General features: G+C 34.8%; 1 protein-coding gene across 6 annotated transcripts in view; it reads left to right on the top strand.

Moving 5' to 3' along the window:
* The window catches only part of ARAP2 (ArfGAP with RhoGAP domain, ankyrin repeat and PH domain 2), a 172,202-nt gene that overhangs the window by 9,863 nt on the left and 144,117 nt on the right, over positions 1-18,222 (top strand). For 4 of the 6 annotated variants that reach the window (XM_047799201.1, XM_047799202.1, XM_047799200.1 and 1 more), the window contains exons 2-5: positions 3,211-3,269; positions 4,343-4,419; positions 5,137-5,228; positions 6,982-7,335. In XM_047799201.1, coding sequence (XP_047655157.1) covers positions 3,211-3,269; positions 4,343-4,419; positions 5,137-5,228; positions 6,982-7,335 — 582 coding nt within the window. The remainder of the gene's footprint in view (positions 1-3,210; positions 3,270-4,342; positions 4,420-5,136; positions 5,229-6,981; positions 7,336-18,222) is intronic. The other 2 variants (XM_047799204.1, XM_047799205.1) reach the window with 2 other exon arrangements.

The following is an 18,222-nucleotide window of genomic DNA, read 5'->3' as shown; positions in this document are numbered from 1 at the left end:
TGACATCTTTGTCTTAAGTGAAATGAAAATTGGGCTCCTTTATGCCCTCTTCATTCTACTTCGCTAATGTGTTTATTGTGTTATCACTAATGCAGTGTCTCCATTATTATAGATTTAAAAATAAATCCTGATTCCTGATAGAGCAGGTCATCTCACTTTGTTCTTCAAAAGTGTCTTTGTTATTCTTGGTTTTTTGCTTTTTCATATGAATTTTAAAATAAACTTGTTATATTCTATATACCCACCCACCCCATCAGTCTTTTCCTTAGGATTACACTGATTCTACAGATTAATGTAGAGTATTGACATCTTTGCAGTATTCAGTCTTCCATACGTTTCTCCATTTAATTAGATTTTCTTTAATTTTTTTCAGTAATAATTTCTAGTTTTCTTTTTCTTTTTTTTTCTGTCTTTTTGCCATTTCTTGGGCTGCTCCTGTGGTATATGGAGGTTCCCAGGCTAGGGGTCTAATCAGAGTCAGAGCTGCCAGCCTACGCCAGAGCCACAGCAACACGGGATCCGAGCCGCATCTGTGAACTACACCACAGCTCATGGCAACGCCGGATCCTTAACCCACTGAGCAAGGCCAGGGATTGAACCGCAACCTCATGGTTCCTATTCGGATTCCTTAACCAGTGCGCCACGATGGAAACTCCAATTTCTAGTTTTCTAATTGAGTTCTTGCAAATCTTTTGTTAGATTTAATTCTGGGTTTTGATTTTTTTGGATACTCTTACTATATATGATAAATATATATCTATCCTTTCATCAATATCATATGAATTTGATTATTACAGCTTTAGACTAAGTATTGAAATCAAATAGTAAATATAATCCAGTTTTGTCCTTCTTTTAAATATTCTGATCATTCTAGGTTGTTTGTATTTGCACGTAAATTTTAGAGTCACCTTGTTAAAACCCACTGGAATTTTATTTGGGATTCTATATATTAATATGTGGAGAATTGATATCTTTTTTTTTTTTTTTTGCTATTTCTTGGGCCGCTCCCTCGGCATATGGAGGTTCCCAGGCTAGGGGTTGAATCGGAGCTGTAGCCCCTGGCCTACACCAGAGCCACAGCAACGCGGGATCCGAGCCGCGTCTGCAACCTACACCACAGCTCATGGCAATGCCGGATCGTTAACCCACTGAGCAAGGGCAGGGACCGAACCCGCAACCTCATGGTTCCTAGTCGGATTCGTTAACCACTGCGCCACGGCGGGAACTCCCAGAATTGATATCTTAACAATAGTGAGTCTTCTAATCCATGAATATATCTGTTTATTTAGGCCTTCTTTAATTTTTCTCAGCAGTGTTTTAGAATTTCAGTGTGTAGATCTTGCCCATATTTTGATACATTTATCTCTTAGCATTTCATATTTCTATATGCTATTGTAAAAGTTGTATTTTCAAACTATTTTTCCAGTTGTTCATTGCTAGTATTTAGAAATACTGTTGATTTTTTAAAATATTTCTGCTAAGCTAGGACCTTGCTATATTGACTTAGTAGTTTCAGAAGCTTTTTGATAGGTTTTTTAGGATTTCCTATTGACATAGATACAGACTTATGCTAATAAGAGACCTTCCTTTCCAATCTATTTTCTTTTTATTTCTTTTACTTGTCTTATTGCACTGACTGCAACCTCTGAAATAATGTGAATATAACTAGTGAGAACCCACTTCCTTGTCTTACTCCCAGTCTTAGGGGAAGTGATTCAGTCTTTAACCATTAACTATAATGTTGGTTTTTCATAAATGACCTTTTTTACGTTGAGGAAGTTTTTTTTCTATTCCTAATTTGCTGAGAGTTTTTGTCATGAATGGATGTTGAATTTTGTCAGTTTGTTTTTTTCTGAGTCTATTTCCATGAGAATGTGATTTTTTCCCCTTTATTTTCTTAATTTGGTGAATTACATTAATTTTTCCATGTTAAGCCAGCTTTGCTTTCCTGGGGGTAAATCTCACCTAGTCATAATGTATTATCCTTTTTATATATTGTTAGATTTAATTTGCTAATATTTGGTTAACAATTTTTGCATCTTAAACTAATGAGGAATATTTGTCTAACATCCTCTATGGTTTTGTTTTTGATTGGTTGTGTATCAATAATACTGGCCTTACAGAACGAAATAGGAAGTAGCCTCTCCTTCCCTAGTCTGAAAAAGTTTGTGTATTGATATTATTTCTTTCTTAAATGTTTGGTGGAATTCACCAGTTTAATATTTGGAGCTCTTTGAGGGTAGGTGATCAATTACCAAATTTAATTTTTCTTATACATAGAAGGATATTATTGTGTCATATTTGCTAATTTGTATCTCCAGGAATTTTCCACCTCATCTAAGTTACTGAATTTATTGGCATAAAGTTGCTGTCAATCACCTGTAATTATCCCTTTAATGTTTATAGAATTTGTAGTGATGTCCTCTCTTTCATTCTTGATACTGGTAATTTTTCTCTTCTGTTTCTTGCTCTTATTTTCCTTCCCTGAGATTTTTAATTTCATTGATCTTTACAAAGAACCATCTTTTGGTTACAATGATTTTAGATTTTTTTCCATATTCCATTTCATTGGTTTCTGTTCTTTTTTTTAAAATATCCTTTCTTACAGTTACTTGCACACACACACACACACACACACATGTCTCTATATATGTATATTTAAGAGAAGTTAAGAATGCTGTCTCGATTCTTATATTTTGATGCAAAAATAAATAGAACTCTTTCATATAGTGGTAGGCATTCACTATCCTCTGTTTCCACAGTGTTGTCCTCTGTCATTGCTGTTACGTTGTATTCTCAATTAATTACTTGTATCTCTCTCCCAGGGCTGTAATATCTTTGAGAAAAGGCCATACGTATTTTCGAATTATGCTCATAGAGCCAGACAAATTTTTGACTCAGTATTATAAAGCTAATGACAAAAAAATTCTTCCATAAATACTTGGGCAAATATACTCATTTACTTTTGTGAATTATAAATGTGAGAAACAAACATTTGTAAAATCCAGTAAAATCTCATCCTTTAAGGCTGTTTAGACAAACACATGTATGGAATTTGGCCATTTTTTAATTAAAATCAAACTTATTCTTGAATATTGCTTTTTCTCCACAAAAGAATGTATGTGTCTGTGATGAATCCTTTACTCAAGAGGGTGACATCTCTTCTTACATATGTATTTTACCTTATCTATTTTTTGCCTTTGCTTTAAGCTATTTCCATGAGAGAAGAAATGTTCCTACCTCAACTGGCAGATCTGTGACACAGCAAAGTGAGTCTCAGCATTTAAAGTCTCTAAACTAGTTAGTAGTCATTTTAGAGTTTTATGTGTGTTAAAATCATGATCAAGAAGGCAGCCCACCTGTGAGCATGCCTGAGTACTTCATGGTTCTTCAGACACTTTTAAATGTGAATGAACGAAAGACAGTACTACCGATGCAGATGCATAGAAATTTGCTGATATAATTTTTTTTTTTTTTTCTGCAGGCTTCATTTATCTTTAGCCACAGTCAAAGGCATTTAACTAAGTTCTGTGGTTTTTGACAGTCTGAGCTGCAGGGCGTAGATTGATGGAGAGTAATTTTGCCAGGGTAACAGGAAAGGGCTGACATAGCTGTGGTCAATTGATCGTTGACAAATGCTTTTCTTTCTTTTTGAAAATCCTGCTTATACAAGTTAAGGAACATTCTTCTACATTCTTCTCAATGATAAGATGGCAAACACCTGGCCACCAAACCTTTGAAAAAAATTGCCACAGCAGAAAACACAGGTGTTGAGAATTTTTTCTTGGAGATCGGTATAATCAGGAATACTGGAAATTCTCTTGAAATAGCTTGTTTACAACGTGTTAGTAGTTATGGTATTAGAGGGATTATATCAAGTGGATTCTGTCATTTTGAGTGCTGTAACATCTAGCTGTTATGTTAGTGAACTTTCAATGATCACTTGTTGAAAATTATAATAAAGATTAATTTTCTGCCATTAACACTATTCTCTAATTCGGGAACTAACATTATAAACACACCATGACAATTTCCATTGTATGTGGAAAATGTGTTTTGTTTCATTAATGTGGATCTGAGAAGTTAGCAAGGATATGTATGACACATCACACTTTGAGAAACAGTAGTATGTCTTGGTCGTGAAGTGAGGGGTGTAGACTGGTGAGAAAACCACAGTTAGGGTTGAGTTGGGGGTAAGAATTAAGAGCTTAATTTTGAACTCTAAGAGAATAAAGCTTAAGTTGTGATATTGCTAAAATAATTAAACACATGCTTTTATTTTTCAAATTATATTTTACATTATTCACAACTTTCCATTCTCATCCTATAATTCCCCCAAAAGATTCAAATGAGGAGAATTCATCTTCCATTTTACCCTATGGAGAGACCTTTCTCTTCCAGAAACTAGAAAATTCTAAGGTTAGTCCCATACATTTTTAATTTTTATCCATATTCAATTCTTTGCTTTTCTGCCTAAATATGCCTCTTAATTTTCCTTTAAGTTGTTTGAAGAATGTGCTATAATAAAGAAATTTCTAGTCAGTAAAATTCTGTTCACTAAAATCGTGTAGATTTTTATCTTTAAAAACATATCACAAAAACGCATTTCAGTTTGGTCTCAGGAATACAGATCAGTGGGTTTTCAAAATTTACCACTAGATAAATTGCTTAAAAAAAAAAAAAAAGGCAAGCTCCTGTAAAACACAAAACCAAACTGAAAAACCCCCTAGATTTTATTTTGCCTTAAACCTAAATATAGATGGATTTCTAATTCTTTACAGTATCATAATTATTCACTTTATCACTTAGTCTTTCCCCTTCAGTACTGTGCTTTTTGGATATTTAATTTCTTAGTCGTGATGAAAGAGAGGTTGGAAGACAAAAAATAATTGGGAAAGTAAAAGTAAATAAATTTTAGTCTTACTGTCTTCTGTTCTTAATTGAAATGAGTTATTAATGATTTAAATAAAATATTGAAAAAGGCATCAAAAGTCTACTGTTTGATAGTCTTCCTAATTAAGTACATTTTTATTGAAAATTGATCTAAACAATTAGGTATTTGTTTAATAAAACTAAACCTAGATATTGTGGATTTATAGAATATTGCTAAAAAAAGAGTATGTGTATTTTTTATAGAAGAAATCTATAAAGAATGAATTTTGGATGCATGAAGAAACACCAAAAGGGGAGACAACTACTGAAAGAAGTTCATTTTTTGTCAAATCAAGGTATGAGTACATGATTGATGATGATTAATTCTTTTGGCTAAAATGTTACACAATATGCAATGTTGCATTCTTGCTTATATTTTATTTCTAACAAAGTAGTTTACTTACCACGTAACAAACTTATTGGTAAATTCAAATCCTTTCTTTCAATAACAGCACTTATTTTAATAATTGAATTTAGAGTCTGTAAATCAATTATATATTCTGTTGCAGATTATTTTTGTCTTTTCCTAATTGAGGCCACTCTTACCTCCCCAAAGTGGCAAATATGTGGTGACCATGACTGCACTTTAAAGATGGGAAGTTACATTAATATGAAGAAAAAAGAGACTGTGCAAAAAATGTCACTATGTGAGGTGCAGAGTTTTTACAAATGTAATGTATCCTTTTTATTAGAAGTTCAGCATTGACAAGCCACTTGAAAATTATCCAGTTATTTGGATCATGCATGAAATTAAACCATTCGTAGGGCACCAAGTTAAATTTTATTTTTCTCTCAGGTTTGTTAGCACTTGGTGTACTGCAAGGTTACCTAATCTTTGTCTTCTATTTCATCCTTCATTTTCCAAGGCTAATGCTGTTGAGGGTTTCCTTAGGTTGAAACTGAATAATTGAGTATCTTCAGTAAGCATTTGATATGAATCTATTATAATGCAACATGTAGAAGGGGCCAAGTTAAAAACTTCTTTAAAGAACCAGTGGTTTTTATTTTTATTTTTTTGAAAAGTTTATTTATTTATTTATTTTGTCTTTTTGCTATTTCTTTGGGCCACTCCCGCGGCATATGGAGGTTCCCAGGATAGGGGTCGCATAGGAGCTGTAGCTATTGGCCTATGTCAGGGCCACAGCAACGGGGGGTCTGAGCCGCGTCTGCAACCTACACCACAGCTCACGGCAACGCAGAATTGGTAACCCACTGGGCAAGGGCAGGGACCGAACCCGCAAGCTCATGGTTCCTGGTCGGATTCGTTAACCAGTGCGCCACGATGGGAACTCCAGAACCAGTGGTTTTTAGAACACTGTGTTCAAGAGGATGTCATTTGACCCCCAGGCATATCTGTTTCACGGAGTAGCGAAAACTTCTTTGTAATGAGTTCTATTATATGTAAATGGATGAGCGGATCTGTTTTGTCATTCCTTAAATCTATAGGACTGTATTTAGGGACTGTGTATTCCGGTAAATATTACATCTTACACAACCTTTACCTTCTGAATGTACCTGGACCTTTCTTGTTTTCTAGTTAGTAACGTGGTGCAGTTTTTACTCATTAGTGTTGCAAAATGATACTAAAGCCCTCACCAGTCAGATGTACTCTCTTTTATGACATTATGATAGAACATAGTCTTCTGGGAATCAATTCGTGCAGAGCCAGAAAAGGGGCAACATGTGGACATAAGACCTCCAAATTCAGGATGTAGTGGTCCATGATGTTGGACCTTAAGTGGCTGTCCACTCAGTGGTGCTGGTGAAGATGTTTAAATTGTGAGAGGAAGAATATGGCAATCTCCATCCTTACCACTTTCACCTACCTCCCAAAATAAACAGATCAAATTAAATTATACACAAGAAAAAGTATACCTCTAGTAGTATTCAAATATGTGTTAGGATAATGAGAGATTTCTGTTTTTGTCGAAGAATTTTAATATTTTCCTGGCCTTAAATTTCTGTGATTGGTTATTTATAAATAGAAAAAGTAACCTATGGTTTACATAGTGCTGGGAAATAATAACACTTCTTTTTTTTTCTGTTTAGCATATATGATAACAGGACAGAGAATATAACTGAAGACAAGGTGGAAGATATTTGGATACCTCGACAGGACAAAAACAATCTTCCTATAGACTCTGCTTCAGAATCAGAATATTCAACAGTAGAAGAATGTTTTCAGAGTTTAAGAAGAAAAAATTCAAAGCCATCTAAATCTCGGACCCAAAAAGCATTGAATTTGGACCCTGTTAATAGGCACAGTTATCCACTAAGTTCAACAAGTGGAAATGCTGATTCATCCATCATTTCTTCAAATGTAATATCTCCTTATGCCTGTTTTTATGGATCTTCTGTAAAGAAGGTTAAATCTGGATGGCTAGACAAACTCTGTCCCCAAGGGTATGTATGGATTTATTTTATTTTTTCTTAAGTGGCATGTTTTTAAAATTCAAGTTTATCCAATTCTGCTAGGTTGCTGTTGCTTCTTCGCACCCACCACACATACAGATACAGTTTTTCAGGGACTTTTGATACACTTTTGCAAATCCTATTCTTTAAATACAAGAGGGATCTTGTGCCATGTGTTCTGTAGAATGCTGGGTTAAGGTTCTAAAAAGCAAATTAAAACTGAAAGTTATGATTTCGCATCAGATCCCTAATGTTAGTTTTAAATTTTGCACCAAAATGTGCTCTCCTGCTTCTCAATTTGTAGCAAAGGAAAAACAACACAGGCTGAGTTAGTATTACTTGGCCCACACTGTTTGGCTTTTGCTCATATTATAACAGTGTTCTGTTTAGGAATACAAGGCTTATTGTAGTTGGGGGAAAGTACATCATTGTTAGATTTTAGGCTTCACTGTTATTGATATATTGTTTTGATTTTTGAATGTCGCACAAAAGGTCGGAGTCCCTTGAATATTATACTTTTAAAAGAGATTTATCATTTCAGATGTTTACAAAGAAACTTCTGTCCTTTAAGCATTTTACAGTACTGAGAAATCTTTGGGGAGGGATTATGTTTAATTTGAATTGTTTTCTGGCATCCTAAATTTTGAATGTCCTTTTGAAGTATTTACAGGAAATGTGTCTCGTGAATTATTATTTTGGGATTTAATCTCTCATATTCAAATAGTTGATGTGGTGAGTCCCTATAATGTACTGGTTTTCTCTCCTCTTCCCCCCAAAAGGTGCATCATTTCTAGAAAGCCTTATTTTCACCTAAAATAAATATTATTTGCCAAAAATTATCAGAAGAAGCATCGGTTGACTAGAGGGAGCAGGGATTATATTTCTTAAGAAAGCAAAAACAAACAAACAAACAAAAAGCCAACACTTTCATGGTTAGTAACTATATGGTTAATACTTTATAGGATTGCATCCTTTGAGCAAATTAAATGTTGACTAAGCTGAAGCAGAGTACTTCCTGGTATCACATATTTTATCTCACCATTTTCTGGTTCCATTAGGATGACAAAGTAGTCAGCTCTGTCTACTTTTCATCAGTCATCAGTATTATTGGTAAATGCCTCGTCAAATTGCAAAGGTATGAGTCATCACTCAAATGTACACCCTGGTGGAATTGAACCATGAGCTGGAATAGTCTCTAATCTTTCATTTCCGTTGAATTTAAATGTTTAGGGAGGTCCCAGTGCTCTGTCAAAGCATCACCAGATGATTTAGCAGACACAGAGCCCCCGCGGCTGTGGTTTCCTACATGATCTCTGGGGGGTACCTCACTCTGGACAGGGTCAGCGTGTTTATGCTCCAGGCACCCTGAGAAAGCTTCACTGTTATGGGTCACCTCTGGGACAGAACATTTTTCCTGTCTATCAGAACTCTGACTTTCCATCCTTTCTATTCCAAACCTGCCTGAGGTTAGAAGCTGTGAGCTTTTAGGATTTATAGTTTTCCATTTTAAGGAAAATAATTGAGTTTTCTGACTTTGGAGTCATTTTCCAAGATAACCAGGATGCAGATAGTAAACAAAGGAGCTTGTTATGTCACCAAGAAATTACTCCATGATTATATTGCTGTAATTGCTTGAAAGAAATATGTGTAACTAGTCAACAAGCATGTATTTATCAGACCACAAGTAGAATCTACATTCTTCTTTTTCCTAATTAGACTCTGTCGGCTATAGTGAGGATTTTAAGATGCTCATTAACTAGACAAAGTCATGCTTACCCATTCCTTATGTAAAAGTTTACTGAGCTTTGTTTTATTCATGGTCACATGACTCTTTGGTAGAGGTAGCATTGATTTTGAAGGCATTCTGAATTCGATTAAGGTATTAGCCAACTTTTTCTGTAAAAAGGTCGGATAATAAATACTTTAATCTTTTATAGCCATATGGTGTCTGTGGGAGCTCAGCAACTCAGAATTTGTAGCATGAAATCAGCCACAGAGAATATGTAAACTGATGAATGAGGCTGTGTTTCAATAAAACTTTATTTTTAAACACACTTAATGGTCTAAGTTTTGCTTGTGGGCTGTAGTAGTTTAAAACAGATTCAAGGGTTGGCTAAAATCTTATTCCAGCTTCTTCCATCTCCCTTGGGCCCCACATCAAAAATTATAACCTAATAGTTGACAAAACAGGAAAACTGCTTTATTATTCTATTAGATCTAGATGATCTGATCTAGAGGTCCTAACAGGGACCTTTGCCCTTATTCTTCTTTCTGCCTTGAATATTCTTACCCCAGAGAGCATCATGGCTTCTGCCTTACTTCCCTCTAGTTCTTGCTTCAAAGAACTTAGCATTGAGGTCCTGAGCACCAATGTTAGTATTATCACTTCCCCTTTCTGTTGCTGCCTCATCACTCCCTTAATTTATTTTTCCCATAGCTCATATGCTAGATGATTGGTTTATTTCCTGTAAGCTTTGTGAGGACAATCATCTATGTTGTCTTTTGTTTACTGCAGTATCCACAGCAGCTAGAACGTTGCCTGACATGTGATAGATGCTCTTAGTGCTTGTTATTGGATGAATTAGTGAAAAACCTAGCATTAGATATCATTTGTTTTCTTTAAATGTTTCTAAAACTGCATTTTTAAAAAGTTATAGGGATTTTGTAATAAAAACTAAACTCTGAAAACTGTACTGGTTGGAAATCTGCAGATTCCACTGATAGTGCTGGTAAACTTAACAGAGCAGTGGACTCCCCAGGTTCTTACTGAAATTCTGTTTTTTCCCTAAAGGCACATACAAATACTGTCAAAATCAATAATAGCCATACTCGGTTATCCTTCCCCAAATAGTGTTTGAAACTGTTCTCAGTCATGAATGACATTAACCAAAATAATCGAATTCATAATCTGGGTTTATTTCACATGGTTGAGTGAGTGTTTGCTTTCGAAATGGAAATTCCAGTTCTGAATCAATGCACAGTATGTGAAAACTGCCCAATATTTAGTAAGAAAATAATTGTATATACATACAACTGGAGAAATATAGAAAATTTCCAGTTGAGACTAAAATATTAAAATTTATTTAACCATTCGAATGATCTAATTATAATATAGCCTGATATTATTGGCTTTAAAAAATCATGTGGATAAAACTTGATAAAATATTGAACCTGGGTCTGTTTATAGTGTTTCAAACTGATCAAGCAGATGAAAAACAAATAAATGGTACTTGTTTTTGAAAACTCACTGGGTTTTGAGGATAAAAATTCAAATCACTTTTCTTCCTCCTTTCCTACCTATAATTAATAAGCTCAAGCTTTTTAGCAAGTGTAAGTAGGTGCAAATATGAAAAACTGGATAGAATGTATTCTGGCATTTCCTGACTATGTAGCTCAGAGGAAGAATGCTGTGAGTTGCCTTAAAGAGAGAATATGGTTGAATGTGCCGCACCCCTTCTAGGAGAAGCACATATTGAAACATCCAAGAGTATCTGTAACTAGGAAACCCTTTTGACTTTTTAATCTGTTGGTTTCTAAAGATGTTTGTGTATTCAGTTTAAGCATCAAGCATAGTTATAAAAATTGCAATGTATCTTGAGGAATTTATATGTTACTTGACAGGATATTTTAGAACTTTTTTCTTTCTCAGCTAAATTCCTCTTTTTTAAAAAGAAATTATTATTATTAATTTTTAAACATGGAGAAGCATTACGGGTAATGGGAGCCTGGGACAGCAGAAGCTAAACTCAGAAATTAGTGTATATATAATACTCTAAGAATGTGTGGAAAACTATAAGACTGAGCAGGATGTATTCCTTGTCTCTCTTTTTTTTTGTATCTTTTTTTAGGGCAGAAAATATACAAATAAAAATAAACTCAAAGGACAAAGTATAATAATTGGTACAGAAAGGTTCACAGAGTACAGAATCATAAGGTTACAGAGGGGTTGCAAAAATGTTTCTTCAGAGATCCTCTAGGCAAGAGAAATAGCAGCTTGGTTGACCTTTGGAAAATGGATACCCCTTTAACTGGCATTTTTAGATGAAATACTTTTCAAGCTAGAGGGAGTGAAAAGGTACTGACATAGGTGATAGCTGGATGTCCTGAAATCTAGTAAATAGAGAGAAGGGTTAGTTGAGGTTATTTGATGGAAGATGCAAGCTGGACTCTAGGACCAGGAGGGAGAAGCTGCCAGTGGATTGCTGTCCAGACTGAACACAGGACTCGGGAAAATGAAAAGGCCAGTGGTTAAATATCAAAAAAGAGGTCAAATCCCAGACAGTAGTTGAGAGACCACTTACAAGACAGTAACTCATGATTTGGAGGGACGTTAGTTCTTTTGTCAGTGGCTGACTTTCCAGCCTGTGCTCAGAGTCTCCAAGGCTGCTTTAGTGGAGCACTTGCCCACCTACAACATAAATGTGTGAGTGTGTCAAGCCTCCTGGGAATGCTGTCCTGTGCCCAGCCTTTCAGTGAAGAGCAGACGTGGTGAAAGTTGACAAGTCTCTATGTGACCAGGGTGTTATGTATCAGTCACCTTATTGAACTTAAAGTTGAATCTTAAATCTCTGGTGAAAAGTATCTTTTTATACTGGCGAACTAGTTGGCCATTTCTCAAATCATCCATCACTTGCGAAGACTGTGCCAAGCAAATAAAATGCTTCCCCATATTTTATTTGCAATGTGAGGAAACATTCTGAGTGTTAATGTTTATTAAAAATAACATGGCTAATTTCTTTCAGTCAGTCTAGCTGCAGAGAAGTAAATGAGGGTGTTGGAATCAGAAATTAGAATTGTTAAGCTATCACTCATTTGCTGTGTGACTCAATGTCTCACAACCTCTGTTTCCCACACATAAAAGTACAAGGTCAAGACTTATTCTAAGAGATCAGTTGGAAAAGATGATAACATTGGGCCTGACAACAACATCCCTTAATTGGGGCTCAATAAACCTCAGGTTTTCTTTTCAGAAGAGCATCATTTTATTTCAGGTGATCTTTGACAGTATTACCAAAAGTAAGTTCTAGTCAATTCTTACCTTTACCTGTAAGGTAAAGTAATCATATATTCACATTAAAAATCATATCATTTCACATTTTAAAATTAAGGTTTTTGTTGGTTATGAAAGCATCTTGTTTAAAGTATCTTAAAGTTCTGCATGGATTATTAAGAAAAAGATACCTGAGGGGAAGGAAAATTGGATAAAGACAATTAAAAGGTACAGACTTCCAGTTTATAGGATAAATATTATAATATACAACATGATATATATATATATAACTAACACAGCTATATGTTATATATGAAAGTTGTTAAGATGGTACATCCTAAGAGTTTTTATCTCAAGGAAAAGATTTTTCTATTTAATTTTGTATCTATACGAGTTGATGGATATTTACTAAACGATAATCATTTCATGATGTATGTAAATCCAATCATTATGATGTACACCTTACACTTACATGGCATTGTGTGTCAATTATATCTCAAGAACTGGAGGGGAAAAAAAAGTAAGGTTCCTCTCCTTCTGTAAGAGGTAGCCACTTTCTACTTTCTTAGTAGTTTCTTTTGGAATTTATTTATCTTAATATTTTCATGCTGTTTCATTCTGACTTTTCGGTGTTAGAAAACTGTTAACTGTTGAGGCACTACTGTGGAATATGATAATGTTTATTCATTTTCCCCATTGTCCCCCTTACCCCCACTTAGACACAGTTCCCATCTAATCATTCTTTTGAAGTGGTTGTGTAAAATATTTAGGTTATATCTGTATTTAGTTTTATACTTTTAATGTCTATGTAAATGCTACTCATATTTGAGCTTTGCGACATATTGTGATTAATTTTTCTTTCATGTGTAACATTTAGTTTTCCCTGAAACTAATAATTATTGATTTTTTTCTTTGTTTGCCTAGTTCTTTATGTCATTATCAATTCATTTATCTACATATTCTTCCTCAGAACTATAAATCTGTGAAGCAACCAAATATATACACATATCAATTCCATCCTATAGCGCCCTAAGAAAGCCTATTTAGCTTGTATTTTCTAACCCACTTTTGTTTGTTGTTGTCTTTAATATAGAAAGCACTTTCTTTGTTTTGACTGCTCCTCTTATACTATTATTGTTCCATAGACACAAGATATTCTCTTATCTCTCTGTGTATATTAGTAAGAGTTCTGAAGATTTCTTTTCTTACATAGTGTGTTTCTTTGAATTTTTTGGAAGAGGTTTCTTTCCCATCTTTTACATTGGAGATATTTTCCTCAAATGTGTTAATCTTGGGCTTTTAACTTTTTTTTTTAATTAAAAATACTTCATTGCTAAAAAATGCTAACCACTATCTGAGCCTTTGGCTTTTTGCTGGTGGAGGGTCTTGCCTTGATGGTGATGGATTCTAACTGAGTGGCTTGGTAGACACTGATGGTTTGGGTTGTTGTGGCAATTTCTTAAAATAAGGCAACAATGAAGTTTGCCACATCGATTGCCTCTTCCTTTCATGAACTGTTCTCTGTTTGAGCTGTTCATTTTGGGGGTGTGTGGGTGGAGGACTAACCCTGTGGCATGTGGAATCTATCCCTTACTACAGCTATAACAAGAGCCACAGCAATGACAATGCTAGCTCCTTAACCCTTTGAGCCAGGAGGGAACTCCCTGGGCTGTTAGTTTTTAAGTGATATCCTACAAAGCTGATTAGAGCAGGTTCTGGTGGGTCTTGCTGTTTCTTCTAGGTCTTTCCTTATATGTTTGCTTGGAGTCTCCTATGCCAGTATCTTTTAAATGTGTCTCCCTATTGAGGGTGATAAGACTGGTGAACGGCTTTCAGGGAGCTTAGCAGGGAATGTGGACTTTGAGTATAAATATGTATGGTGTAGACTTTTACTTGATTCTCCTGTTTGTAATGCTGTCCCCTACCTTCAGCTCTGTCTAAATCTGCCGGTCCAAAGACCCCTGTTTGATCTTCTCCAGTGAATAAAACTCTGCTGTGCTGTTGAGGAAGAGGAGGTACACTCAAGTAAGGGATACATTCTGGGATGGGGTGATGAGGGGTGCAGGTGGATCTCTTTAATTGCCTTGCAACAAATCTTTCCTGTTTAATTGCCTTGCAACAAATCTTCCCCTCTCTATCATAGTCACTTTAGTTACTTGGTGCCTGTATCTCCTGAGGAGGTTCTGAGATTTTGTGAGTAGATGGGTTTTCCTCTCAATTCGATCTGTTGCAGGCTTAGCACTCAGTTCTCTGGAGCCTCCTAGGTTTGTTGCAGTCTCTCCTTGGGCTTTCCCAGCTTCCTAATACTGTTGCTATCATTTACTTCTGTAATCAGTGTTAGTTTGTAGTTATTTATTTATTTATTTATTTATTCATTCTTTTTATGGCTGCACCTGTGGCATATAGAAGTTCTCAGAGTAGGGGCTGAATCAAAGCTGCAGCTGCTGGCCTACACCACAGCCACAGCAACACCAGATCCAACCCATGTCTGTAGCCTACACTGCCACTTTCAGCAGCTGGATCCTTAACCCACTGAGTGAGGTCAGGAATCAAACCCGAATCCTCATGCATACTAGTCAGGTTCTTAACCTGCTGAACCACAAGAGGAACGCTTTTTTTTTTTTTTTTTTTAATCCTTTGATGTTTGGGGAGGAGTAGAGATAAATGCAAACTTTCAATTGATCATCTTAACTAGAAGCTAGTTTTATGTTGTATTTTGCTTTGTTTTGTTTATTACAGAGTATAACTCTAGTCAGTCAGAGGTCTGAGTTTTTTTAACATTGCTTCTCATATATCATGTCATGTATGTGTTAAGCTCTTTGTAAATATTGTAGTAATTGGAAGTTACACATTAAAATTCATGCATTGTCATCAACTTTTAAAACTCCTTTTAGCACTTGAAGTTTTTTTTTATTAAATTTTGTTTTTTTTCTCTTTTAAAGCAGAGATAGAAGCTGGGATTTTGGAGAATTTTTGTTTTGGTTTGACTTTTTCAGCCCCAATTCATATTGGTTCATATAATCTTGGAAATTGTCATTTTGGTTTGCTTTAAAATAAGGAAATGCACTCTAGAATAGAAAAGTGTGATATTTTATAGAAACATTATAATAATTCCATGTATGTGTATCTATAAAATACTTGATAACTAATTCTGCAGCATTTAAAAGCGTCATACTTGGAGTTCCCATGGTGGTGCAGTGGAAATGAATCTGACTAGGAACCATGAGGTTGAGGGCTTGATCGCTCAGTGGGTTAAGGATCCAGTGTCGCCGTGAGCTGTGGTGTAGGTGGCAGACATGGCTCGGATCTGGCGTTGCTGTGGCTCTGGCGTAGGTCGGTAGCTGTAGTTCTGATTCGACCCCTAACCTGGGAACCTCTGTATGCCTCGGGTGAGGCCCTAAAAACACAAGACAGACAAAAAAAAAAAAAAAAAGCCTCATACTTAAGAGTAATTAGATAAATGATTAGCTAAATAAAAAATTGATAAAGCCAAAATCTATACTTTTGGAGACTGTAATTCTAAAAAATACTGAGTCTAGTTAGGATTAGAGCAGAAAACAAGATAAAATATGCATTTAATTCTTTAGGATTATGCGAACAAGGCAGATGAATCTGGAACTGCATATTTATGGTACTTTTTTTCTTAAATATTGTTTAGAATGATGAGAAATATATTTGTGATGATTAAAATACCATGATTAATAAAAGCCATAAATTTGGCTTAGTTACTTTGAGGTTCATTTCAGTTGTGTGATATTTAGAGATGACAATTTGGTAACCTCTGCCACTTGAAATTAGTATCATTGGTTAACATGCTTGTCTAACTTTGAATATTTTTAAAGCTAAAAGATGTAATCTTAAAAAAAAAAAGAACCCGTTAGCTCTTAGGAATGCAATTAAGCAGGAGTGACTTCATGCATATACTTCATAAATAGAGATTTAATTGTTTGTATATACACTATTATTTAAAAAGAATTTTTAAGACAATTTAGAAACAACAAAAACTGGCACCAGGTGGTGAGGCTGTATTTATGATAGCAGCTGAAACTTTACACCACCTGTCCTACCAGAGCTCAAGGGAAGAGCTTATAGAAACCCATCCAATACCATTGCACACAACTTATAAATTCTTCTGAAAAAGCTTCTTAAAGAAATGTTTCCCTTTAGAACCCTAAAAAACAAAATAGGATAAAACCTAGGCTAATACTTTTCATGTCTACTTTACCTTTTTTCCCCAAAGGAATTCTGTAGCACTTTGCAAAATTGAACTCACGTATTAAATGGGTAGAGCTCATGTTATCACTACCTAAAGGGATATCCAGGATGCTTTGCTATGAAATGTACAGGAGTCTGTTTTGTGTAGTGGTTAAAGGCACAGACTTTGGGACCAGAATAACCTGGATTTGACTCACAGACATGCTCTTTATTAGTTGTGTGACTTCAGCAAAATTATTTAACCTGCCAGTGCTTCCGTGCCTTCATCTGTAAAATGGGGATAATAATGCTACTTGCCTCATATGATTATTTGGAGGATTAAATTAGTTGATATTTGTATATGGCCTGCAACAGTGCCTAGAACAAAGCACTATGTAAAGGTTTGCTATTTTTATTATCAAGATTATTGTGCCAAATATATCGTTTATTGACTGAGGCTTGAAAATCTCTTGTCTGTGTAATAATTCATCATTATTTCAGATCTAATTTGTGTCGTAATAGTAAGAACACAGGCTAGAGTGGTGTTGTATTTTATACTTTGTCTCTCTCTCTCTCTCTTTTTTAACACTTACTAAATAAGCTCAAATAAAATTTGAGGGAAAGGCATAATTTATGTCAGCAAAAACTTTTAAAGTATTTTAGCAATCCCTGGTTGTGTCTAATAGATTAATTTTATGAAAATATACTAAACTTTGTTGTCTGATATTAGCCTTTATAAATACATGAGAAAATATTTAACTCTTGCATAGAAAAGATAATTCTTAGAGTTTTTGAATTCACATTTATTAACTTAAAACTGTACATTGACATTTAGAAGCACAGTACTTCTCAAAATCTCCCTTTTACATAGTTGAGGTTTTGATTAATTTATAGGGCTTACCCATGTTAAATCCAAGTTTCCATTTGCTAGAAAGGTGGATTATATTGTGAGAAAGGCTCTAACTGTAAGTTCTTATCTTTAACTAATTACTAGAGTTCAGTATTAAAAAGTTCACATATAGAAAATAGCTATTTGAATGTTGAAACACTTAATAAGTAAAAGATTAAACAATTTTATATAAATTTAGTATTAGAAGCATTTGATTTATTAATTTGCATTTTAAGTAGGAAAGTATCAAATGCATGCATCTTAATATATTTAAAAATGTTTAACTCTGAAATGTATTTTAAAATTATGTGGCGAATGTTTCAAGTTTTCTGTAGTGTCTACTTTTCCCCTAATAACAAGGTATTTTACAAAGTTTTTATTGTCATAAGAAGATCTGATCCTGAATGTTTGAAAAAAAGCAAAAAATGAACTTAAGGGTGAAGTGGTTAAATTGGTGTTTGTTTCCTCTAATTTTATTAATGTAGTTGAGGTTTTGATTAAAACCTCAAAACCTTGATGTGGGAGCCAGCCACATCAAGAGCAGGCAGGGCGCATTCCAAGTGGAGAAGATGGCATTTTTCTGTGACTCGAATGTTAAATTCCTGGATGATGCCTCAGATCTCAAGCTGTCTATCCAGATGGTGATGGAATTCTAAGAAAGCTTTTTGAATCCAAGTGGCCTCAACTAAAGACATGTTGCAGTATATTCTAAACTTTTTTTCACTCCATCATTTGGGATTTTAAACTTTAGATTTTTTTTTTCATGGTCACACCTGTGGCATATGGAAGTTCCCAGGCTGCGGGT

Source organism: Phacochoerus africanus, chromosome 10 (assembly GCF_016906955.1).
Source record: "Phacochoerus africanus isolate WHEZ1 chromosome 10, ROS_Pafr_v1, whole genome shotgun sequence".
In the NCBI taxonomy this organism is placed as follows: Eukaryota; Metazoa; Chordata; class Mammalia; order Artiodactyla; family Suidae; genus Phacochoerus; species Phacochoerus africanus.
Note: the sequence above shows the minus strand (reverse complement) of the source record. Positions and strands in the feature narration are given on the sequence as shown.